The 26011-nt window shown below is 51.1% G+C and overlaps 1 protein-coding gene across 4 annotated transcripts in view; it reads left to right on the forward strand.

Annotated features, from left to right (window-relative positions):
- ZBTB7C (zinc finger and BTB domain containing 7C) overlaps positions 1-26011 on the forward strand; it is a 336440-nt gene that overhangs the window by 268751 nt on the left and 41678 nt on the right. For 2 of the 4 annotated variants that reach the window (XM_032310026.1, XM_032310024.1), the window contains exon 2: positions 2838-2949. The exons of the other annotated variants lie outside the window; for them this stretch is intronic. In XM_032310026.1, coding sequence (XP_032165917.1) covers positions 2838-2949 — 112 coding nt within the window. The remainder of the gene's footprint in view (positions 1-2837; positions 2950-26011) is intronic. 4 annotated transcript variants of the gene reach the window in all.

The raw sequence follows: 26011 nt of genomic DNA on the forward strand, positions 1-26011 counted from the left end.
GAATGGATCACTCCCTCCCATATTCTTCTCTTGCACTTTTTTGGGACTCTAGCTCATCACAGACTTTGAGTTGGCCAGTTTGTGGGGTTTGCTTGTGCCAGTAGATTTTATCTTATCTACTAACTTAGCTCAATTGGTGGTGATTTTCAGCCAAAGGATTCTGCGGCTTGCCAGAAGACTGCTGTGATTGATTAGTGATGGTTGCTGAGATAGGTAGGGTAGTAACCTTGTATTAGTTAAGACTCCTGGGATTGCAAATAAAGAAAACCAACTCAAGGTAGCTTAAGGTGAAAATACCCTTTGTTATAAGGATACAGGGGCAGGTTATAGATCTTAAACTGTGCAGGAAAACGCTATCCAGGACTCCATGAGCTACTGGAACCAGGAAAGCCATTGGCAACCAGTTATTTCTTCAATATTTGTCTTCCTGTGGCCCTGTGCGGTCTCATCTTGGCTTATGTCTATGCAACTGACTAATCCTTTCATCTCTACAGATTATCTGTCTTTGACTTTCCTTGCACATGATAGAAGAAGGTCATATGAGATGCTTACTTATATGGCCATCAAGTCTAACCATATATAGAGAAAGTCTGGGCTAGTCTAGCCCAAGTGGTTTACCTAGCTTTGTCCTAGTCAACAATGGTCAGAGAACGGGTTTCCCTAGTAAGGGGAAACTTACACAGGGAGAGAGGAGCCAGATTTAAGAAAAGGGGGTCATCAAGGTCTGGCCAGACACTCCCAAAGGAGGCCTCTTTCTATATATTCTGCGTATTTGCTGACCACACCTTGATAACGGAGGCCATGGTGGTAATGGTTGCAGGGAAAATGGCAGCAGGGGCAAAGATTCAGAAATCAGGACAACTCAGCCTTCCCTCAAGGGACTGGTCATCTTGGAATTCCAAGTCTACAAAAATGATTCCAAGTCTACAAAAATTATTTAAACCCCACAACGACTTTGATAACTGCCAAAAAGCGGGTCCTGGGTGCTGGATCACTGGGTCAGATCACCAGACCCCCTTGCTCTCTCCCCACCCATTTCTCTCAACCTCCACACGAGATGGGACACTGTTTCACAATCATGTCAAGATTCAGGCTTCTGACCTCAAAGGAAAGTATCCTGTCAACTGTCCTTTCCCTACTGAGCTCCATCCCTGACGGTGAGAGCAGTGCCCTCAGCCCCCAAACAACATGATGTCAGGCCAGCCCCTGCCCTCCCTCTTCTCCATCTGCCTGTCACGTGTTGTCACATCCTCACAATGATTTTACAAGAAAAGAAAGGATAAAGTCATGTCAGAGCCCAGGAAGCGACCTGCAGCCATGCTGATGTCACCAGGAGCCCCATTTCCTTTCTCTGTAAGTACGCTGCCCAGAAAGTGCATTTGCAGTCCAAGAACTTAGCAGTTCAGAGCCTTCCTAAGAAGTGACAGCTCAGCCAGTGACCTGTGTTTAAGGGATCAGGCCTGTGATTCCGTTTCCTCTCTTTGGCTTATGCCTTCTCTCACTCTCTAAAGAAATCAAAATGCCTCTTGTTTTTTCGTTTTCTAATCAGATGTTCCCGCTTGGTGCATTCTCCGTTTTCTCTTTCCCACTAAAAGAAAGTAACAGTGTTTACCTGCCTGAATTAAAAGGCACTTCTGTAAGAGGGGTGGGAGAGGGTCATGGGACCAGGGTTCCCAATAAAGGCAGAGCTGCAGGTATCACAGGACTGTAACAGACGCTTCCGGGAAAAGGGTGGCTCTGAGGAGAGGGTGGGTGACTGCCTTGATTGCCGCCTGCCTCTCTGATTGAAATATGGCTTTCTGTGCCTTGCCGGGTTCCGCAGAGGAGGTTACCAGCTGTCTGTCAGCTTGCAGACCATAGGCTTTCCTCCATCTGGATACTTAGGGGGAAGCAAGGGCAGGAGACAGCCATCTGTCCCTCAGTTGTGGGTTGCAGGAGGATAGCTGGGTAAGGCCCGTTCATTCATTCATTCGTTCCTTCACCCTATAATCAGATATTAAGACCCCGATGGGCCAGCCCTGTGCCAGAAGTCTCCTCAAAGCTTACACTCGGGCAGCTTGCCCTCTCCTGCCTTGACCACCAGGTGTCTGGCTTGAGGAAGAGTGCAGGTCTGTAAATGACTTGGCTCTTGCCAACCTCCACTTCATCTCTGTGTAAAATGGCAACACCAGTGTGTGCTACAGAATGCCTCAACATGGTCCTGGGAATTTAAGGACTCCTTATATTTGTCCAGACCCAAGAATGCCAGAGTTCTGAGACACAGCATCTTGAGAGTTGTGGGATAATCAGCAGCATTGCTTAGCTAGCCGAAGTTAAATTATGGTTGCTACTAGGAAGGGACTGGATGGGGGGAGATTTTTGCACCAAATTTACCTGCCCCAGAGTGAGAAGAATAACCTAGAAATGCCTGGCCAGGTTGAAAAGTGCTGTGAAGTGTGGTTGGAAATACAATTACTGCCTCTCAGGTAGGGCAGCTAATGTATGGGCATGGTTGGATGCTGCTTTTCATCACCTTGACTGCTGTTTCCCCAGAGCTGTATCCAGGTGGAACCATTCCGCTCCATGCCCCTTTTCTCGTTTCAAAATGTTCAATTTTAATGAAACAGATATGAGGTCAGGGAGCAGAAGTCACTTAAGAAGTAACAGCATATGCAAACCTGTGTGTAACTCGTTACAATTGAAAATGCAGTAAAACCTTGATTAAGGGCACCCCAAGTAACCAGAACTCTCAATTAACTAAGATTTATTTCTTAGAATTCTGCTTTGAGGGGGAAGAGCGTATGATAATGGGGGGAAAAAATCTCACCTGAGGAATTTTTTATCCGCTGTCCTCCAAGGTGCCTGGACTCCATCTGCCTCCTCCCTAAGATCCCTTTTTCTCCTTCATCTCCATTCCAAGGCCTGTTCAATGAAAACTCATGTCAGAGGGATGACCCTACAATGTATAAGGTCAGTTCATCTCCCTCTTTCACAGACAGGGACCCTGAGACCCAGGAGGTGGCATGACCTGCCCTAAGACCCCCAGCTGATGGCTGGTGGCCACATTGTCTCTTCAGTGCTAGTCAAGTGATTGTAACTGTGACACGCCGCTCCCCACAACGTGAGCTGCCTAACCTTGCTGGTCCCCAAAAGGTCTTCACGTGGAGTAATAATGTGAGGGGAAAATGAGAGGGGCCAGCCAGACGATCACATCATTATCCAGTCAGCCATGGCCACATCGCCCATCCGGGTCTGGAACGTCTGACTTTAGGACAGCCGTTGAACAACAGCCAGAACAGAGGGCCGTGGCCAGTTCAATGAGCTAGACTTTGGATTTGGGTGAGAATCTGCAAGAAGCCTCTGAAACTTCAAAAGCCTTGAAAAAAGAACTTGAAAAAGCTGGATGCAGCGTGGCATTGCCTCCCAGTGAAGACTCTGGATTTCCCTGGACAGTTTGTTGCTTCCTCTTCTGGGAACTGCTATGTTTACGTCCAAAGGAATCCCTGTCTCTGTTTTCCCCTCACAGCTGCTGTCAGGCCAGCCTCAGGATAGGCAGTCACTTCCTGTAGCACCCTTGTAAGGCACTAAGAAGATCAGCTTCTCTCTGCGTTGCCCCCAAATCTTCAGTTTTCTATGATCAACCTTAAATGCCACTTGGAGTCACTCAGGGGGACTTTTTGGATTTTAGGAGATCTGGGCCAGTCCTGGGCCCATCTGTCCTCAGATTCATTTTTTCCCATGCTCTCCTCTGTATCCTAAGCCCTGACCCACTAGCACTGTTGCCTGGGCTTCCTTGCTGGGTTGGGGAAACACTAGCTCAGGGCAGGAGAGCCGGAAGAAGGGCGGAGCCAGATATCCCCTCTTCTCCCCTCTCTACATTTGGTGGCTTCTCCACCATGCCTGTGTCTTCTCTGTGGCTCCAACTCCTCCCAGATACCCTACCATGGTTCTGGCCTTAGAGTCTACTGCATTCTGCTAAGACCGTCTCCCCTCTGGATAGTCTAGCAGCCTCCCACCCTTGTTAATCATGAGTTCCCTCACATTGAATCCTCTCTGTTGAATTACCTGGTCTTGACTGGTCCTGACCAATACAAGCTCCCGGTATTAAAATGCAAACCCCGTATACCTCAAACCGCAGTATTCAGTGGAGACCAGCAGTATTTCATGGACTTTTTCTGGTGAGCAAAAATTTGACCCCATCAGCTTTTATTACTTGACCAGAACCTGTAGTTAATCAGTCAGTTAAAGCAGGCGTATACTAAAGGTGTATGAATACGTTCAATGTCTTATTTTAACTTAGAATCTTCTTCACCAAAGCTGGTCAAGGATTTTATTTGATTATGGGTCTCATGGTTGGGGTCCTCCACTGTTCTTCTTGCATAAACATCCCCATAAATAAGACGTCATCTGAGGATTCTAGAATAAATAGATTATAGTGAAGGACATAAAGACACAAGCAAAGCCTGCTTGAGTGCAAAATCCTTCTAGGTTTCTGGTTTGCTTTCCAGTGTTTTCTTATCTCATGCACACCTAACTCAACAGCATTTTTGCAATGACTCACTCCTGAGACTATCAATTTAGTTTGTGTGAAAACTTGGATGTGGCTTTCTTTCTGCAATTCTGTTTCATCAGTTTACATTAAATTAAATTGTGAAATAATAGTAACAAGCTCAACTGGTATAAACAGGTTTGGGCATAGCTGCTCTTTGCAAGGGTGGGGGGGCGCTCGGCTGAGGGGTGCCCAAGTGTCCAGGCTCCCCAGGGGGGCCCAGTGAGCCTCTGGTGTTCAGAGTGTGGAGGGTGCTCAGAAGGTTTGCAGTGGGGGTGGGGAGCACTGATTACCACAGCAAGTGTAGTAAGTGGAGGTGGCCTCCTGAAATCCCTGCCAGGGCTCCATGTCTGTAGGTACAGACCCACTATGGGCAAACAGGCTCTCGGGCTTGTTGGTTGGATGGTCCCCTCATTATTGCAATAGGAGCGCATTAATGATTCCCAGAATGCCATCTGCTGCCAAGAATTGTGATTGGCGTCCACACTCGGCTTGTTTGCCAATGTTTCTTCCTCCCAGCTCCTTATCTCTTCATGGCTTAACCCAGGATTGGAGGAGTTGGGGCGGGTGAAGGGAGGCACCGGCCTCAGTGCGAACACTCAGAGCTTGGGCCTCGGTCAGGTGGCTCAAGGGAGGCCCAGGACTGGCCCCGAAGGTATCACTGGGCTCTAACCAATCGCCATGTTTCTCAAGGACGTACAAGGGGAGAAGGGGTGGAATCTCCCTGCACCAGGGAGGCCACACAGACCGAGACAGCACCGCATGCAGAAAGATTGTCGGGGTTCTGCTTGCATGATTAGAACTCTGGCCTGGCTGCTGGCTGTCCTCACCCAGGGATTAAGAGCCAGCCACGTCCCTCACGGGCTGGGGTGGTTCCTGGCCTTGCAGCTGAAGGAGTCAAACAGGGTGGTCCCAAGATTTCTTTCAGCTTTCACATCCAATGTGCCCGTGACCCCTAATACATGATTCCTGCCCTCAGAATGAATACTGTCTAGAGACGCCCAGTGCAATAGCCGCGAGCTTCCTGTTGCTCTCAAGCACTTGAAATGTGACTACTCCAAATTGGGAAGCACCACGAAAATAAAATACTGGATTTCGGTGACAGTCTCCCCCGCTCCCCGCCCCGGCACCCCCCAACCCCCGCAAAAAAAGACAAAGAGAAAAAGTAACATGCATCATGATTGCTACAGCTTGAAACAATCGTATCTTGGACATATTGGGTTAAAATATATTGTCAGAAATTGTTTCTTTTTACTTCTTTTAGGCAGCTACCAGGCTATTTTAAATTGCATATGTGGCTTGTAATCGATGTCTATGGGCAAGCACAGCTGCGGAGGGAAGCTGCGTAATGAGATAAGGGGCGCCCAGAGCGGCACGGGCCGTAGGAACTCAGCGAGGAAAGAGCTGGGCCGGGGTGCCCCAAGAAGATGTGGCAGAAAGGGGGGTGCTGGGCCTGATTCAGGTAACAGAGCAGGAACCATTCATCCTGCAGCTGGGCAGCTGGTTGGCCAACCTTCCTGGAAGTGGAGGCTTTGGGAGGGGATCGGGGGAGCAAAGGCTCTAAAGACAGGCCTCGGCCGAGCTGAACTGTCCTGGTCCTTGTGCCGGTCTGTCTCGGCTGCCCCAGCACACACAGCTTGCTCATCCTCCATCCTCCATCCTTTTCCTTTCTTGATGCCCCTCACTGAGCGTGCTCAGTCCGGCTGGGCCGGTCAGGATGAGCAGGAGCGGAGAGGGAACGTGGGTCCTTCTTCCCACCTGGCTCACTTGGAAGGCCAGTGCAGCAGGGCTCATGGAGACTGTGATTGCTCAGGAAAGGGCGGAATGGTGTCCAGAACTCCGTGGGTGTCGTTTCAACTGACTTTTAACTCCCTGGGTGAGACTCCCTTCGATAGAGATTGGAAGCCTAGGATTAGGAGCTGGTCACCAAACCCCGAGAGAGAGCTCCCCTCGTTGCCAGCCAGCCAGCCTGTGGGGTTCCGCCGGGTGCACGTTTCCTCTCTCCAGGCAGGGCGCCCGTGCTTCATGGTTGGCTCTCAGAGACGGGACATGGGACATGTCCTGGGTGCCGCCACTTCGCCTTCTCCTTTTATAACCTGACAAAATCTGGGCCTTATAGGAAAAAGCACATGCTGTCTCTAGATGTGGATGTTTTCCCGTCACTTTCCAGGCCTGTGTCCCACCCTGTGTGAGGCTTCCTGAGTGCGGGCTGCTGGCCAAGGGCTGGGAAAGGCTCAGGGCTGCCCAGCCCCCTGCACGGCCTATTGGCCACACCCCTGCCAACAGCACCCAGCTCTGGATCCTGGGACGACCCTTGACGCCCTTGCAGAGACCAGTGCTCACCTTCCAGAGTCAGGGATGGAGACTCTGCCCTTGGCTGCCCCGGCTTCAGGGAGATTTAAGACTCTCCCAGATCTGGCTGTACCCCCAGCGTCTGATTCATTAGGCTGAAGGAGGCAGGTAGCAGGGTGGTTTTTTAAGCCTTGAAGAGTAGAAAACAACTTTTTAGGTTTAGGACAAAACTTCATCTCCTGGTTGCTTAATCAGAGCATGCCCTTGAACTTGCAGCATGGGCATCCCAGGGAAGCGGATTCGAAATGCTAAATCAGGCTCCTCCCTACGCCTCTTGAATGGGAATCTGCATTTCAGCGATTCCAGTTCTGGGGTGGACAGCATCCCCTGGACAGAGCGAGGAAGGAGCCCTGCTCTCAGGGACATCAGAACCACCTGGCAGAGTTGGGGAAATGACAAACCCAGGGCCCGGCTTTCTGAACCTGACCCTTAAGCCTGGGCGGGGGCACCATAGCCCTCACATAAGCAGTGACCCAGATTGTTTTGATTAATTGAAATAATGGGTGTAGGGCAGGTCATCTTTTCAAGGCCCTTGTCCCTCTGTGGCTAGGAGCCCACATCCCAAGACGTGGCCGACACACCCCCACCAGCTGATTTGTTTTCCAGTCCATCACTATTGCATCCAGATGTCCTCCGTGGCTCCCCATTGCCTATCAGATTAAGGCCAGGTTCCTTAGGCTGGCATTGCAGAAGCCCCAGGATTTGACAGCCACGCCCCCCAGCCTACTGTCAGGTTCACACTCACCGTTTCTATCAGTCCATCCCATGGATCGATATGGAACCCCTTGATCATCTGGACATACCACCTGCGTTCTTGTTATTGTTCCTTTGTTTATACAGGTTTGATTTTTGTTTGTTTTTCGTGGACCATCTGGCCACCCCCTTCTCAGCCGAGAGCTTATCTGTCTGTAAATGTTGTCCATCCTTCAAGACCGAGGCTCTGTAACAGCCCAAGCCAGGGCAACGTGTCCTTCTTCCAGCTCCTATGGGGCCAGCTTACAAGCTTACAACTGTTTCATTCACTTGGTGGGGCCCAGGGTAGCTGGAACCGAGGGAGAGCTTGCTTATTTGGGCGGCATGCCTTCTTCCTCTCCTGTTAGACTGTGAGACTCCATGAAGACCCAGACCAAATCTTTATGCTGTTACCATAACCATTTCTCCCATCCTAAGTCTGTCCGGCACTGTAGGCTCAGCCTGGCATGGAATTCGTTTCACCGAAAATGGACTTCCAGAGTCGGACCTTGAGGAAGGGGGTGTCAGCACCGCTGTCGATCACACCTGTGTATGAATGTGTGTGTATATGTAAACCTGCTACTTTGGGTCTTTTTGAAAAGTAAAGGGTAGCTTTGAAAAATAGCAAGGAGAGAATGAAGTAGAATAAGGCAAAAGGCAAAAGCGAATCCTGAGAAATAAGAAAAATTGGGGACGGTACCTTCCCTGGGATCTAATCCGTCCTGGGCCAGAGACTAGTATTAGCAGGCACCGGATAGCAGCCACTGAGTGGCTCCCAGGAGCTGGGCAGGCTTGGGGGTTCGGGGGTAGAGGGGCACTCTGGAGCCCAGCTCTCAGAGGGGACTTAGCTCTGACCACTTCGAACAGATCTGAGAAGTGGGAGAGTAGCAAGTGTAAGAACATAGCCTCTTTTTAAAGCAAATGCATCCCAGAAAGGAGGCTCTAAGTCCCCCAACACTTAAGTGGCAGGAATCCTTTTTGGGGAGGAGGAGGGGCAGAGGGAGAGGGAGAAGGAAAATCCCTAGCAGGCTTCACACCCAGCCTGGAGCCAGATATGGGGCTTGATCTCACAACGCTGAGATCATGACCTGAGCCCAAATAGAGTTGGATGCTCAACCGACGGACACCCAGGCACCCCAAGAATCGTATTTTAAGGTTACATTGTATTCAGCTTCTTAACTCAGAGAATTTGCCTTCTCACAGGAAACCCAATGTCCTCCTTGTCACCTAAAGTCACAGGTACTTTTGCATATCTTGCCTTTGTTCATAGAACTTGGATGTCCTCCTTTCTTGGCGGGGTTGGGGGGGCGTGTCTCTGGGTGCCTCCTCCAGGCCTGGGAGGATAGTACGTTCTCAACAGCAAACAGCCAGGGCTGAGGAGTCAGCCCTGGAGAACTCAGTGGTGGCTCCAAGCAGCTCCTGGGCAACACCCTTAGTATTCACATCTGGAGAGTGGAGGTACTTGAAGCTACTTCTCAGAATAGTGGGAAGGAGTTACTGAGAAAATATATGTTAACCCTTTAGCACCATGCCTGACACAGAGGCAGCACTTACTAAATGGGACCTATCATTATTATCATTATTGTTGTTTGCATCATGGGACTAATAATACCCCCTCCAACACAGAATTGGATTAATTTGGATTAGAGCGTGTGCCAAGTTCACAACCTGTTGCACATCCTATATTCGTTCATTTAACAAACAATCGCAAGCCTGCTCGGGCAGCTGTAAGAAGGTCAAGGATGCACAGAGGGGCCCTTGGCATCCAATAAGGCAGGTGGAACGGTGTTCGCGTGCATCACCAAAACCGCAAACAGGGGAGGATGTCTTCCGCCCGAGCGCAGAGCACTCTTCACTGATTCCATGTGACCCCCGAAGTGTGGACTGCACTGTGGTGAGAGACTGGACTCTGGCAGGGTGTCCCGGGCAATGGAAGAGTGGATGTGAGCAGCAGGACCGTGTGCACCGGGTGTTGGGAGAACAGGAAGCGAACCTGGCTGACAGAACACTGGGTGTGGCCCCATGGGACAGCAGAATGGAAGGCCTGCTCTGAAGCCTGGCTTCTGGGGTTCAATCCCAGCTCCATCAATGAGCTTGGTGACCTTGAGTGTGTTTTCTAACCTCTGTGTGACTCAGTATCCTATCCCTACAAGGAGGAATGTGCTAGTATCTACCTCCTGAGGCTGTTCAGAGCATAGCCTCAGAGCTCAATGAATCTCGTTGTAGCTATCATGCTCATACAGCAGGGAGGAAAAGAAAAGCCCAGGAAGGAGGTGGGGGCAAAGTGAATGCCCCGTTAAGGAATCGTCCTTCATGCCAGGGGTGTAGTACTAAGCACCAAGTACCCATAGTTAGTACAAAGTACGAATCACCCATTGAAGGTGGCTGAGCTGCAGAATGACATTATCCAAACTGTTTGCTAAGGTGAATTGGCCGGTGATGTTCAGCGATGCAGGGAGAGAAGGCAGGCAGTCCTACTGCCCCTCTGCCCCCACCAACCCAGGACAACCAGGAGTTGCCTGGGACAAGCCATCCATCAGTGGTGGCCTCTGATGACTTCTAGCTGAGACAGCCTGTGAATGGTCAGGAGGGATCTCCATGTAGCTCGGGGATCCTGGAGCATAGCCTGGAGAAGGAGCCAGAGCCCCTCAGAGGCCTCCCACCTGGGCCAGGGTCACTGAGCCTGCCACTGGACACAGGCCGGGGCCCTGGCCAGAGGAGGGAGGAGGCTCTGAAGACCCCAGATATCCATAAGAGTTTCCACAGTCTGTCCCTGACCAGCATTCCCTATAGTGAGCCCAAAGCCTAGTTCCCCACCATCCACACTCAGTTTCCCCTGAAGAGATTTGCCAGTGGATACTAAGTCTAACTAATGTTTACGCCTACCAGCCAGGCGCTGGACTCACATTATCAACTCTTTTCTCACAAGAATTGATCTTAGGAGGTAGACAGAGAAGTATCAGTCTCTTCTTATTAATGTGATTTTTTTTTATTTCCCAAGTTTTATTCATGAACATGTATAAATTTTAAAATCAAATATATATGTGAGGATAAAAGTAAAATTCTCTATTTAACAAGGTAGCATAATTTAGTGAAGGGAGCAGGAGGTTTGGGATCTGACCCGCAGCCATATCCAAACTCTTGCCCGAAGCCGCTGGAAAAAGGATGACATGATGCCATCCCTCTCCTGGTGGGACGTCGGGGCTTCCCTACCCCGCCCTCCAGCAGGGTGCTCACGCTCTTGCCTGCTCTTGTCCTTCCATGTCTGGGGGAACCTACCACCTGAGACATGCAGGCCTGGCTATATTCGCTTAGTGAGTGCCAAGCGTCATTTCCCCCTAATGACGCACTTTCATCATCTGGTAACCTGTGGCAAAGCCTGTGCCTCTATCCGTTAGCCCCTTAGCCTTTCTGAATGGTGTGTGGTCTCTGGATCCCATATGTGGCTTCCAGACCAAAGCTGCCCTCGGTAGTCACAGCCAGGCCCACCCTCTGCCCTTGCTGTCCTCTCTCAGAAACTTGAGTCTGTCCCAGGCTCTGCTGCTTCACCTGCCTCGTTATCATAAGATAGACTGTTCCAATCTATGACATCTCATCACCTTGTCCATGACCTTATCTGGGAGCAAGCACAATACACAGGCCCACTGATGAAGCAGGAGGCAATTGCACCTTTTTGCAGTGATTCTAGAAACTACTAATGATACGTTCACCCAGCTTACCAACTCTTTTGATCTTCACAACAACCCTAGGAGGTCGACACTGCTAACCTCCCCGTTTGACAGAGGAGAACACTAAAGCACAGAGAGGTTAGATCGTTTACTCAGAGCCACAGCTAACAGAGCAGAGCAGGAATGCAAACTGTGGACTAGGGGCTGTGTTTTTACATCCTCTACTCCTTATTAGTTCACATGTGTTCAGACAGTGCGAATTCCCATCCATGATTAGCCTGTGACCGATGTTTCTGGTGAAGAAAATTCTACTGAGGGGGTGGTGAAGAGTCCCTGTGGGCATGCAACACAACATGCCCGGGTCGGGAAATGGAGTTCGTCTTTCCCTCCTCCTTTCTCTGGAAACTTCCCATCCCCTCTTCAAAGCCTGCTCTCAGGAAAAGAGCCCAAGGCCTATGGGCCTTTAAGCAAGGACTGCATCTTCTCACCTTTCCATCCACCCTAAGGCCCAGCAGAGGCCCAGACCCAAGCTCAGTCCTTGAGTTCAGCTGAATTGATTTGAATGAACTCATTCATTCTAAGAGGTGAATGACTGATAAGATTTTAATGACACCACTCTCAGGGATGGGCATTTTAATATGAGCTGAAGTCCAAGTTTGGCTTGCCCCAAAGGTATGAAGCTTTGATTGTGGGATTATGGGCATCAGACAGACATGGAGGCCTGGGGGTAAATAGGAAAAGGGTCAGGGTGAGAGAGGCTCTTTCTAGCTCCTGATACCCCACCCCAAGCAAGCAGCTGTCATTTCTGCCTGTGTGCTGCCAGGTGCTGCAAACGAGGTGCTCTAGAACGCAAGAAGCATGTGGGAGAGCTCCGCCCTGGCCCAGAGAGCCCCAGAAGCCCATCTGGGCCCTGCCGGGTCTGAGTCTGTATAAGCAAAACCCAGACCTGGTGCTGGGGCCTGGGCCACGTTCCCATCCCTGGCTCACGGTGCACTGGGATCTCCGGGGGTAGGCTGCATGGCCGGGGGAAGTGTAGATTTCCTGCCCCCACTGCAGTCAGGCCTGAGGGGCACAGGAGCAGTGAAGGAAGGCTGGCCAGGACCCCAAATGTCACCTGCCACCACTCCTAAGAGTTATCCCAAAGCCAAAGGTGGAATAGGTCCAAATATGACAGTTGAAATAAAAGAAAGTGAGAAGTGAAACAGAGCACTAACTCATCAAGGCGACAGGTAGAGAGGGTCACTAGAACATCCAGCAGTCGGCTCGGAGCGACATTTGTTTGGCAGGACCTCATTCTTTGTCTGTTCCTGGCTGCTGGTCTAGGCTCCTCGGTGCTGGTTCCCTTCCCTGGCCTTCTGAAGGCTGAGCCTCCGCTGGGCTCCTGCCTTCCCCTAGCACCCGTCACAATCCTCCTTAGCTGCCATGGGGCTGGGAGCCTGTGCCCCTGCTTCCCTCCCAGTTCAGGAAGCCACACTTCCCAGCGGGACATCCATCCAGGGGTAATGGACAAGAAACCTGGATGCAGAAGAGGCCACATGCCCACAGAAGCTTCCAGAATGCTTAGGTGTAGAGGCTCTCCACAGGCACTTGGCAGCAACTCCTTCCTTCTCTGGTTAAGGCTGTCCCTCCAACAAATCCCCAGACAGAATCTCGCTGTGTTTAAAGGTCTGTTTCTGCCAACACAATTCAGCACTCACTGGTGGGATTAGGGCACGTTCAGCTCCTCATCCTAGGCCGCTGAAGGGACAAGGTAGGAGGAAAAGGGGTTGCTGAAATAAGGCAGTTTATTACCTGAAATCAGAAGGAATACCAGGGTCACCTTGTACAGGCACCACTTAACAATCCAGGAAACTACTCAGTTCCCTCTTTTTTGGGGGCTCTGAAACACATTTTCCTGTAAACCCCTGTTACAACCAATTCCATCACAGAGAAGTACTCAATTATAATACAGAGATATCCGTATCTCAGCGAATGGCCTCCAGAAAGGACGATCTGGGGGTCAGAGGCAACATTTCATACAGTAGCCTCCTGGTCCCAATCTCTGGTCCCAGCGTGTCCTCGAGTGCAGACAATCGTGTTCTGTTCTCTGCCTCACCTGTGTGTGTGGGGGGAGGGGTTGGCTGGCGCATGAGGGGAGGAGAAAAGGAGTTGGAGGGGCGGGAGGATTATTGAGAAGGAAAGAAAGCTGATCTGAGACCTGCTCACAGATTTTCGGTGTGGCGTCAGGAAGAGACCCTCAGGATATTAGTTTTGGACAGGCACTTGGAAATCAATCGTGTAGGACCATGTTTTTCAAACTGTAGGGGAGAAACTATGATGGGTCATTTAATTCATCTAGCGGATGGCCATCTCCCAGCTTAAAAACACGGAGAGAGACAGAAAATAGAATAGAAAATAACAACATGCCTCATTATGTAGTTAAAATAAATATTCAAACTTTTCACAGTTTTACGCACATACAGATTTATTTCCTAATCATGAAGAAAATGTTAGTGAGTTACAGTCTTAAAGTTAAACACTAGTCTTATTCACAAATGCCTATGTTTTCTTCTCAAGAACAATGAGTTTCGGGTGGGGAAAGCACTGGCGAGATTTGAATCTGGCGAGATTTGAATCTGGGACACGTGGCCTGATTTCTGGGCCAGGCCCCATTCCCCAACAATTTCATGCATCGGATCCTCTCCGTGGAGGGGCAGTGGGAAGCAGCCCACACTAGACTGGGTCCCTGAACCTTCTGAGCCTTTATCGTCTCTTCCATAAACTGGGCTCACACCCACCGAGCAGGGGCGTGGTGAGGATCGTGGGATTTCCTCAAACCTGCATCCGGCATGTGGAAGGAACTCAGAGTGTGCTGTTTGCCTGGACTGTCTCTTCCTTTCTGAGTTTCTGGTCACATACTACGACTCCCCCAACCAATACCTCACCACAGCCAAACATCCCAGAGGGCAGCCAAGGAGCTGAGCCTGCACGGCCGTTCCCTCCTCAGCCAGATTCCGGCACTTCTCTGAGCTGGCTTCCTCTCCACGGAGGGTCGGAGTGACGGCTCCGTCTTGTTTGGGTCCCTGCCAATAAGTGACATGATTGCTAGGAACGGAGGTGGGTTGAGAAGCTCCCAGCATGGCCAACCTTGTGCTCACAGCCAGAGACTGTTGTGGGAGACTTTCACCTGTAGCCTCACCGTGGAGGAAAATGATGGATCAGACCCCCCGTCCAGTCCCAGATGCTCCCCCGCTCCGTTGCCCTATTGAAGGTTTGGCATGTTGGAATCTTCTCCAAGCAAGTGGTACAAGAAAATGGTGCACAGTTATGTGGCAAACAAGTACTTTTGGGGAGACTGTTTTAATTTCAGCTCATTTGGAATGCCCCAGACCCCAAACCATCGTGAAGCCCGAAGTGTGGGAACAAACTTTCCTCTCCTGGCGTCCCCGAGGGTATAGACCATCACTGTCTTATAGGCACTTAAAAAATCTTCCTAGTAGTCACATTGAAAAAAGAAAAAGAAATAGGTGATATTAACCTGAATGGTGTATTTTATTAAACCCAGTATATTCATTTATATATATATATAATATATATAATATATATAATATATATATATTTGTATATTCATTTATTCAACCCAGTATATTCATTATTATCTCAACATGTAATTCATGTAAGAGTTATGAGTGCTCTATTCCCCCCCCCATTTTTTTTTCTTTTTTTGGTATGAAGTCTTCGAAATCCTGTATCTATTTTAGACCCACAGCCCATCTTCATTTGACTGACTTACTTTTATGTGCCCACAGTGACGGAGGGCCAGTGGCTTCCATGCGGAAGCCTCAGACATAGAGTCGCATGTAGCATGGGTTCAAAATGTGTTGCTGAGCTGGACCCGACTCTGGCGCTGCTGACCTGCAGACAGGAGGCGGAATTGGGGAAGGGGGACTGGGTAAAGCCAATGGGAGAAAGCCCCTGATGGGGGGTTGGAAAGAAGTCCCTAGAAGGAGCATCGTCACAACCCCATGCCCAGCCCTGACTCTGGAAGGCACAGGACTCTGAGAGGAGGTCCAGGGTCTCATGGGATCAATCATAAGAGGGCAAACCATCAGCATCAGGGGCGGAGAAATGCTCGTCATGGGTCTGTAGAGACAGGAAGGAGAGAGCCACTGTGGCCAGGGGGAAGAGGGGCTGCCTGGGGTGGTGATGGGGGTTGGTGGGTAAGGGAGAGTGTGGCTTCCTCCTGCACTTTGGGAGGGCACTTCCTTGCCCCTACTTCCAGTAGGGGCAGCCAACCAGGGCCGCCTGGCTTTGGTCCTCCCTGTTCCCCAAGAGGCCACTTCTTCTAAGGTGGCTCCAATCCGCCCCGCCCCCACCATTTATTCCCCAGTAAGCATGCTTATCCTCAGACGTGACCCCCCAGAGTCTGTTTACTGGAGCGCAGGGCTGCCTGACGCTCTAGGCCGTGGGCTCCCCAGGGAGAGTTGTAGGTCTGCTTGTCTCTGGCTCCACAGGTGGCTGAAGGAAGGCTGCTGAGAGGTTGCACAGAGGAGGAGTGGACGGAAGAAGGCATGAACCCAGTGGAGAAGGAGACGATGGGAGGGGGCATGAGGGCTTGTCCCGGTTCTGTGGAGTAGCCAAGGCAAAGGAGGAATACAGAGAGGTTGGCAGCAGGTCTCAGCAGGTCTCAGCAGGGGGCCATCGTGGACTCGGGGGCTAGCTGTGTGCCGTCGCGACAGGGATCGGCCATGCGCACACGGCAGCCTGCGCGTCACATTACAGCCACAGCCTGCTGTCCCACATCCGTGTCAGGGGCACACATGCCGGGGCATGGAGGTCACCGCCAAGGGCACTGTAGAGCTTCTGGGGATGGTACAGAGCCCGTTCCTTCCCTTACAGCTGCAGGAACAGAGGCCCACGGAGGTAAGATGACTGGCGCAGCCAGGCAGGGACAGCACGGGGAATAGAGTGGATAAGGTGGACCCCAAGCCCGTCCTTGCTCCTTCCTTTTGTGGAGAGCCCTCCGTGGCTCTTTTAGCTCCGTCCGCATGCCAGTACACAAAGCCTGTGGCCTTTCACTGGAGTCCACGGAAAACCGTGAGAAGCGTGAGGTGAGACCCACACACGGTCGTTTATGGGCGCCCCCGATGACCTCAAGCGGCCCAGGGCCCTGAGTGCCGAGGTTGACAGCTAGCTCAGAAGTGCTTGTCCTCCACGCAGGGCTGGTCGGACCCGGGCTTTCATCTCGCCGCTGGTAGAGACGTGCAGAAGGCCCTTCCCTGTCAGGTGGGCTCCAGAGGAGCCATTAGGATGTCGGCAGGGCTTGCCAGTGTGTGGGGACGCCCCTTCCCTGCGTCTGGAGGAGCAGCAGGGTCATTAGGAGAGCCTTGTGCAGCTGGTGGAGGAGGCGGAAGAGCGAGGAAGGAGCTGGCCCGGGCTCTCTAACCGCTGGGCACACGCTCACTGCTCAGTGGACTAGGCGTTCTTGCCAGCGGAGACTCCTGGTGTCTACTAGCACAGACCCTTTTCCCAGACCCCCTGTCGCTTGCCAGGCAGGAAGACTTGGGACCCCATCATGCCCCACATGATGGACTCGCTTGGTACCATGAGAGCCCAATAGGTCAGCTGGCCTATTCAGTGGGCTTGAGCCCACCACCCGGCCCAGAGGGGCCCTTCTGCTGTGCGTGTGGATCCTAAGAGATTCTGGCTGAGGGGTGAGCTGACCACTTTCTCCTAGAGCCACAGTGGCTCACTCTAAGGCACGGCCAGCTTCACCCCTTCCTGAGGGAGGTGACAAAGAGAAGTGGAGGTAGCTGGGAAGGAACAGATGAAAGAATGGAGTGACAAGCCGGCCCTGCTCCCACTCTGGTTGTGTTTGTCTCCAAGGGATGTGGACGCTGGGCTCATTTTATTCTGACCTCAAGATGATTTGACCCTTCGAGATGGGATAAGGGACACTTCCCTTTTCATAGTGAGTCATATTTTTAAAAACTAGAGGGAGTTTTTGTTTTGCTTTGTTTTTTGCATTCATCCACTCCATAAATATTCAGAGTCAATCACATGCAAGTGGGAGTGTATTAGACACCACAGAAGCCACAGGGCAGGCCACAGACAGGTCACGATTTACATGTGGTTGAACTAAGAAGAGCCTCTGACCTCGGCTTCTGGCCACACCTCACATCCAGCCGCACGGGTGACCCGCAGCAGGGAGGATCGTTTCTCCAGGCCTCAGTTTCCCTGTCTGTAATGTTGGAATCACTGACCTTTCAGTTCACTGTAGCTCCAGTAACTCTACAATGCCCCCAGCAGTTCCACTCTCAGACAGATGCTTAAACAAAGGGAAAGCAGGGACTCAGTCTAATGCTTGTGCACAAGTGCTCACGGCAGTATTTATCATAGCCAAAGGTAGAACCATCCAACTATCCATCGGCAGGTAAATGAATAAACAAATTGTAGTATATCCATTTGTACAATGGACTAGTACTCCACCATGAGAGGGAGTGAGGCACTGACGTATGCCACAAAGTGGCTGAACCGTGAAGACATTATAGTAGGTGAGAGAAAGCAGACACAACAGTTGTATGTCGTATCTCAATTTTTAAAAAGATTTTATTTATTTATTTGACAGAGAGAGAGAGTGAAAGCAGGAACACAAGCAGGGGGAATGGGAGAAGGAGAAGCAGGCTTCCTGCCAAGCAGAGAGCCCGATGTGGGGCTCAATCCCAGGACCCTGGGATCATGACCTGAGCTGAAGGCAGATGCCTGACGACTGAGCCATCCAGGCACCCCTGTTGTATCTCAATTATAAGAAGTATTCAGAAAGGAGACTGGTGTTTCTCGGGCCTGAGGAAGAGGGGGTGGGGAGTAATTGGTAAATGGGTATGGGGTTTTCTTTTAGGGTGTTTCCAAATTAAATACAGGTGATGATGACAATCACACCTGTTGTTGATGACAATATCGTGAGTTGTTAATTTAAAATGACTGGCTTTTTGTTACGTGAATCTTACGTCAATTAAAAAAAAACCACTATAATTCCTAATAACTGTTACATAAATACAGCCTACATCTCCCATGCCATACTTGTGGGGTATAAACTCCAGCCACAGTGGTAATCAGAAACAATATTTCTCTGGTTCTTTCTGCCACTCTAGTGTGAGAACACTGCGGCTCCTGCGGCTGGGCTTTCACCTGGCCTGGGGCTGCCCTCTCTGCCTTCTGGGTCTGCTATGCCACAGGCTGGCCCACGACTTCTCCCCTGTGCACCTGCAAGCCTACTCCCACTGTGCTAGGGTCTGCTGCTCCCTGTGGAATGTGGGTATGGGTGTCAGCTCCAGGGTCAAGGATACCCTGACACACTGTGTTCTCCCCACAGAGGTGGGACCTCCCACTTCCTCTTCTGTGTGTGGGCACCTGTAGGTACCCAAGGGGGCCTGTGGTCCCATGTTGGAGATGTTAGAGACACAGCACCTTTAGATTTGACTGTATGCCTCTCCCCCTTTAGAACTCCTTCCCTAAAGTAGAACCTAGATGAATGAAGATCTTTTGGAATCCTGGGAGATGGGCCAATCTTGGAGACAAAAGCCAGCTATACCCAAATCTCTTGTCACCTCCAACCCTGAGGGAACCACCTGAGATCCATTCGGTCCTTCATCTCTCTCCACCTCAGAAGACTCATGTTAGGTTAGCTTGCTCCTTGAAACAACAGATCCTTGGCCACCTGGCTGCCAGCCTCTCCTGGGTATACCCCTGCATGCTATCATTCTGGGTGGATGTAGCTGACACTCAGGCTGGAAGCCAGCTATGGGAGCTGTGGAAGGTGGGATGAAAGGAGCCTATGATGAGTCCTCCCCACCATCTCATGCTGGCAAGCAGGGAGGCAACAGTGCAGCAGGCAGGGCCCAAGTCTGGGCCATAGAAAGTGCTGGTGTGGAGCCCACACACTTACCATTGTCATTGAGTGTTGTTTCTGCCACAGTTAGCTGCAGTGCCCTCCAATATTCATCTCCTGACACTTCCACACATACCTCTGATGCTAAAGGAGCTAAGCCTCCTGGTGTCATTTATGCATGCCCTGACTATACGTTCTCTGCTTGTTTCTCCATCTGTCCATTCATCTACCCATCTGTTCGTCCATCCATCCATCCATCCATTAATCCATCCCTCCACCCATCCATCCAGCTGTCTTACACATGGAGTGGCCTCTTCATGCCAGGCCCTGTACTAGGCTCGGTCTAGCTGGGTGGGGCAGGGATGCCCCACACATCCTGGTTTGGTGCATGAATTGCACAAGGAGAGGTATGAGGTTTGGGGCGTATTTGGATGGTGCCATAACAGAATCACCGATGGTAATTTTCAAGCACCACCCACTTCCTTCTGCTAAATGTCACCCCCACTCATGCAAGGAAATTGACAACAATTTCCTGTATTGAAATGTTCATGGGCACAAGACAAAGAGGTCTCTGGGACATTCCCAAGTACTTCTGGAACTTTTTTGACCTTTGACTTTTGATTGGTTCATGCCATGCTCAGCTGTGGGAGAATTAGTCTCCAAAATTCTATGGGGGACAGGCCTGACCGTTATCTGGTTAATTCAGCCACACCAAATAGTTTAGATTCAAAACATTTACCTTTCAGGTGGGCCTGAAGTAGGACCATCTGCTTTGTGTCTATTGACCGAGTTTATCCATTCCCCTTTAACTCCCTTGGGAACACAGACTTAAGCAGTTGGGTCCCTGGTGACCAGGGCACAGATCTCAGGGAATCCCAAGAGGACAGGGACCCTTATCCACTCACGGTTGCTTTCTAAAAGTGTCCAGATATCCAGAAGACCCTCCTTATTGAGAGGAGATGGATGCTAGAAACCCAGAAGATGGAGAAGTCTCCATTATTTGTTCTAGGACAAAATTGTTCAACATGGCTGCCAGTATATGTTCCTAGACTGTAGGTTTCTTTCCAATGCTCTTCCAACAAGTCCAGTTAAATCAAGGAGGAGGCGTCAACTAACAACTTAGTACTGACTTTAACACCCAATGTGTTTATGATAGCCCCTAACCACTCCTTTCTAGCAAAGGCAGTGGAGACAGCATTGAAATTTATGAATATTGTTAAGTGGGGGCAAAAACTATATTATAAGGCAGTTTATAGCATATAATCCCATTTTTAAAGTACCTATCTACATAAAAATATAGATATTGCAAGTTGTGCTTGGGGCTGTCCCTGTGTAGCCAGGATAGACAGTGGTTTTTATTTTCTTCCTTTTCCTTTTCTGTATTTTCTGACTTCTTACGAATGAGCCTGTATTGCCTTTCTTTATTCATTCCCCACCCCCCACACTAAATAGATCATAAATTTCTTTCCACTTTGTCTTCATTGCCTTTGCTAGAAGAGACCTTGGGCGCTCTCTCACTTAAAGGCTGTCAGACACATGCAGGATCATAAGGAGAGGCATTAAACCCAGGTTAGTAGTCTACTGGAGCTTCCTTTTTGGTTTAATTAGATGAATGGAAAAGGGGGCACGGCCAGATCTCTGGGGGATGGGGCATGCAGGGACCAAGTGCACTTGGGCTACCGGAGCTCTCCGTGGAGCAGTGCATTATGGGACCCCTGGCTCTGGCCTGCAAGTCCAGAGGGTTCACCGTGGAATCCATTACCGGTCGCTGTCCCGAGGCCTCAATGGGTCAGTGAGGATGCAAGTCCTTTGGTAACTTGAACTAGGTCCCTGCCAGGCCAGGACCCCCTCCCTGTTCTTCCTGCCCCTGGGGTTCCTGCTTCTACTCTGCTTGAGAGATCGGTCACTTGGCCAACCAGTATTTTCCTTAGTATCAGTCAACCTCCGCCTTAGTCTCAGATCAAGGTGCTTAGAAAGCAAGGAGTCTTTGGAGTTAGTGTTCTGGATACGGGAAAGCTGCGGGTAGCCCTTCCCCCAAGAGAAGCCCCACCCCCACCTCCCCTCCTCTGGGCCCTGGGGCACCTTCTGTTTTTCTTTCCCAGGCCCTTCCCACATTGACCTTTACAGTTATTAATGAAGAGCCCATTGCACTGCAGGATTGTGTTCCCAGAACTGTGGAAACAAAACCAGACCCAGGTATGGGAGTCAAGCCCTTCACAAAGGACTTGGGACATAGAGGCCACTCATTAGGTGGGGTCCTGACCCCCCCCACCGCCCACCTTGCTTTTTATTCCAGCAGCACCTGGCCCAGGTCTGTCACGTGGAGAGGGCTCAGTGGGCATTGGTGAAGCTGCCCTACTCTGCCCTGGGGAGGAGGATTAGGGAGGGAGGTGCCAGCAGCAAGCATTCCCTCTGCACGGAGTTCTGGTGCCAAAGGCTGCCTTAGGTGCCCATAAACCCATTCTTTGTTCAATCTGCGGGGGATAGTGGGGGTGTCTGGAGCCCCTGGTCCCAATCTCTGCAGATGCTGAGGGATTAGCCATCAGAGCAGGTGGACTCTCTCCAGCACCTGTGTTTCACCCGCACACTGTCCCATTCAGATGCAGGAAGGAGGAAACCACCTCTGGGAAAAAGCCAGAGGAACTGATCTACCCCTTCCTGAGGAGAACCTGAAACAGGCCTGGGGTTCTTGCTGTCCCAGAGGCTAGCAGGTTAAGCTCACGGGTCCCATCCTGGTTGTGGGGAGGTGGGAAGTGGAACAAATCAGCCCAACACTGCGTGATCATCACTGATCTCAGCCAAGTCCATGGTCAGGGAAGAAGGACCACTACTGGGCTTCCCGGAGCCCCAGGCACCAAGGAGTCCCCTGGAGGCTGAAACTCTCTGGGCTGGCTGTGATACTTCCATCTTGCTTCCGTCTAGCTTCTTTCTCTAGAAGCTGGGCTAGAAGCCCCTCCACACCTCCACCCCCACCCCGGCCTCCCACCCTCGCCGCCATCACCAGCACCGCCATCAAACAGATGCAGCTAAAACCAGAGGGCCCCTCTTGTGCCCCTGGTCTCCTGTAGAGCAAGGTGAGCCTTTGGGCCAGGAGACTGTGATAGGTTGAGCCCAAGTCTGCCTGCTGAGGAGTCTGCTTAGTGCTGGATTCTGAGGAGTTGCTCATACTGATGCTCGAACATCGCTTTCCTTGTAACGATCCCTGCCGCACGTGGGATGGGAAAGCAGTGCTTGCGAAAATACACAGAAGCCTGTATACCAGAAAAGTTGTAAAACACCTCTTTTCTCTTTTCTCTCCTTCTTTATGCCGCCTCTGTCTTCTCTGTGCTCTTTAACAGATGACCTAGTTTTGATACTGGCAAAGATGTGAGTTTAATTAACTAGAGGAGTCAAAGGGTCAAGGAAAATTTGAGAATTAAAAAAAAAAAAAAAAAAAAGGTGCCAGAATATTACTAACTATGTGACCCACCCCAGACCATCAGAGCGGGAAGGCCTTTGGATGGCAGGAGAGCTGGGCGTGCGTCCCCCAATGAGACAAGTGTCCCCGATCCTGCCATTTCCCTCTCTCGTTCCTCAGGCCACAGAGCTCGGAGACGTTCCTGCAAAAAACGTCTCCGTTCTGTTCTCTGCGCCTCTTTGAGAGCAGGCCTTTATTCTCCTTTCCATTATGGGAAGGTTTGGGAGGCCTGGGAAAACCAGGGCGCTCTGTCCCAGGCTGACTTCTATCTTTGACTCAAGGATATCACAAAAACCCTCTCCTTTATACAAGGAGCCACCAAGCCCGCCTCAGAGGGGTGCTGGGATGTCCTAAGCCTTGATGCCCACAGTATTCATCCATTCGGACGGCAGACACTCACGGAGCCCGGCTTTGGGCCAGGCTCACTGCTGGATAGCTAGAAGGCCACCAAGACAGGGGAGCTCCATGCTCCAGAAAGCTCGCATTCCAGGAGACAGTGTCACCAGATCCCCCCACTGCTGGCTGACACAGTAGCCAAGAGGCAGCAATAGGGCCTTCCTCCTAAGAGCTTGCATCTCCACTGGGGATCACAAGAAAGGGCATCAAGGAGCAGAGAGAAAAGGGAACTTGGAGGAGAGGGGGCTAGAACCCAGCCCAGAGCAGGAGCCTGGGTGTGGGGGGAGGGGAGAGGGTCCCAGGACTGAGCCACCCATGCCAGCGCCAGGATGGCCTGGCTCTTAGGGAAAGCGGGTGGGGAAGCAGGGGCGGAAACCAGCTGGCCAGCCACAGCCAGACTTAGCTGGCGAATAGGGAATTGCAAGGTCTTGTTGCACGGGGTGGGGAGGAGAGAAGAGGCCGAGGGGGAGAGGCCTTCCCTCTGTTCAGATGGAGGGCCTGTTGGGATTCTTTGGCGCAGAAGAGCGGCCTGCCGGGAACCTGTCTCTACCTGCCTCCAACACTGTGCCAGGCCCAGCCCCAAGGACTCTTCTGTTCTATTGTTTCCTGCACCCCACACACCAGCCCCAGAAGAAAGATAACCGCCCCCCTGCCCACTGCGGCCGCCCTCCCCACCCGGGTGACTCAGGCTGGTGGCTGGATGGCAGTGGCCCTCCTCGGCCTGGCTCTGCTCAGCTGCCTCCATCTGGGGCTGATTTGCTGGCCCGACCAGTAGCCCTTTCTGTCTCTGCCACCCAAATCAGGGTGGGTTTTTTCCTCAGATTTAAAAAAAAAAAAAAAAAGTGGTACCTTTTTCCCCTGTGGTGTACAGATTATTACAGTGTCTGCTTGCTTAGAGGAACAGGAAAGAACGTGACCTCGGACAAGTCCAGTTTAATTGCGACGTACAGCTGCTCGAGAGGTCTTCTGTCCACTCTGGCCAGTTTTGAGCCAAACCAGTTTTCCATGGCCAGACCGGGCCTGGTTTCCACAGCATTTCCTGTCAGGAAGTTCCCCCGCCCAGTATGTGCTGTTAAAAAGGATCCTTTTCATTCCTTTTCCTCTTATAAACTTCCCTTTCAGGTCATCCTGAAGGGAGAATGGGGATGTGGCCATCCAGGGGAAAGGAACTCCAGGCTCCCTTCCCCAGAGGTGGTTCTGGAAGGGATGGAAGGGCTCTGGCCAGAGGTTTGAACCCCCTGGGGGCCCTGGCCTCAGGACAAAGCACGGGGTCATTTCTTGCTCTGCAGGGGCTGCTGGCTGCCTCACCCCTCAGAGAGACCCCTGGGCTCCCCGCTCCTGCCCCCACGTCTCCCTTCCCCACAGAGGTGGCTCTTCTTGGTGAAGTGGGATCTGAGAAGTAGTGGGAAGAGTACCCTATCCTAAAAATACCTTCTTCCTTCTCCCATTCTAAAAATATATTTACCACAAGCTTCCCACAGAGAGTGAAATTCTACCTTTCCCATTTCAGCCTTCGCTTGTTTGCTTGTTGCCAGAGCTCTGGGGAGGCCCTGGAGGGCTCTGCCCACCACCCACCTCCATCACAGGAGGCTGGCAGCTGCCCTTCAGGAATGGGACTTGGGAGGGCTGCAGGTGCTGGGAAAGGTGAGCTGGATGTGGGCACCAAAGGCACAGCAGACCATCGGAAAGGACTCCCCAGGGACCCGCTGGGAAGAAGGGTGACCGATGAGGGCCCTAGGCGATGCACCTCCTATCCAACATCTCACTCAATCTTCAGATCTGTTTCATGAAATGGGTATTTCTACCCCCTCTATGGAGTATTCTTAGCCCATTATACAGAGGAGGGACTTGATTCAGAGAGGCAGAGTGTCACCTGATCTCACACAGCTGGACTAGACATTATGGCTGGCTGATTCTAAAGAAATTCCTCAAAGAGGCATCCATGCTCCATCCATTCCTTTATTCTGACTTACAGTGAAATACACATAACATAAAATGCACAGGGAAGTATATAATCCCGTGGCATTAAGTACGTTTAATGGTTGTGCAACGATCACCCCCATCCAGCTCCCCAACTTTCCATCATTCCAGACTGAAACTCTGCACCACTCAACAGTGACTCCCCATTCCACGGTCCCCTCGGCCTCTGGTAACTGCCCTCCTACATTCTGTCTCCATGAATTTGACTCTTCTAAGGAGTTCCTCAAGTAGAAACAGAGTAGTTGTCTTTTTGTGACCAGCTTTGTTCACTCAGCGTAACGTCCTCGAGGGTCATTCGTAATGTAGCCTGTCAGAACCTCGTTCCTTTTTCAGGGTGACTAATATCCCACCCTAATATACCCTCCTCTGTATAATGGACGCACCCTACTTCTTTATCCAGCCATCTGTCTGTGGACTTCGGGGTGGTTCCTACCTTTGGCTATTGTGAATAATGCTGCTGTGAACACGGGGGTGCAGACACCAGTGGAAGCTCGTGCTTTCAGTTCTATGGGGGATACACTCAGAATTGGAGCTGCTGACTCATATGGCCATTCTTCGTTTAGGTTTTGGGGAACCCCTGTACTGTCCTCCATGCCAGCCGCATCACTGACACCCCAACCAGCAATGCTCAAGGGTTGGGATTTCTCTACATCCTCGCCAATACCTGTTACGTTCTGCTTTTTGGCTTTGGGGTGTTTTCGTTGAAAGTAGCCGTCCATATGGGTATTAGGTGGTATCACGTGGTTTTGATTTGCTTGTCTGTAACAATTAGTGATACTGAGCATCTTTTCATGTGGTTGTGGGGTCACTCATATATCTTTGGAGAAAGGTCGGTTCATGTCCTTCGTCCGTTTTGGGGTTGGGTGGTCCTTTGTGCTTTGGTGGTTGCATCCTCCAGGTTCCTTGACTCAAAATGACAAGCGATTGGGAGTTTTTCAGAAAATCTAACTTCCTCTTCTGTGTTCATTAACAAGAACCCCTGGGCAAGCGCCGTGCTCTCTGGATCTGCTGGACAGTTGTGTAGTGCAGTT

Source organism: Mustela erminea, chromosome 13 (genome assembly GCF_009829155.1).
Source record: "Mustela erminea isolate mMusErm1 chromosome 13, mMusErm1.Pri, whole genome shotgun sequence".
Classification (NCBI taxonomy): domain Eukaryota; kingdom Metazoa; phylum Chordata; class Mammalia; order Carnivora; family Mustelidae; genus Mustela; species Mustela erminea.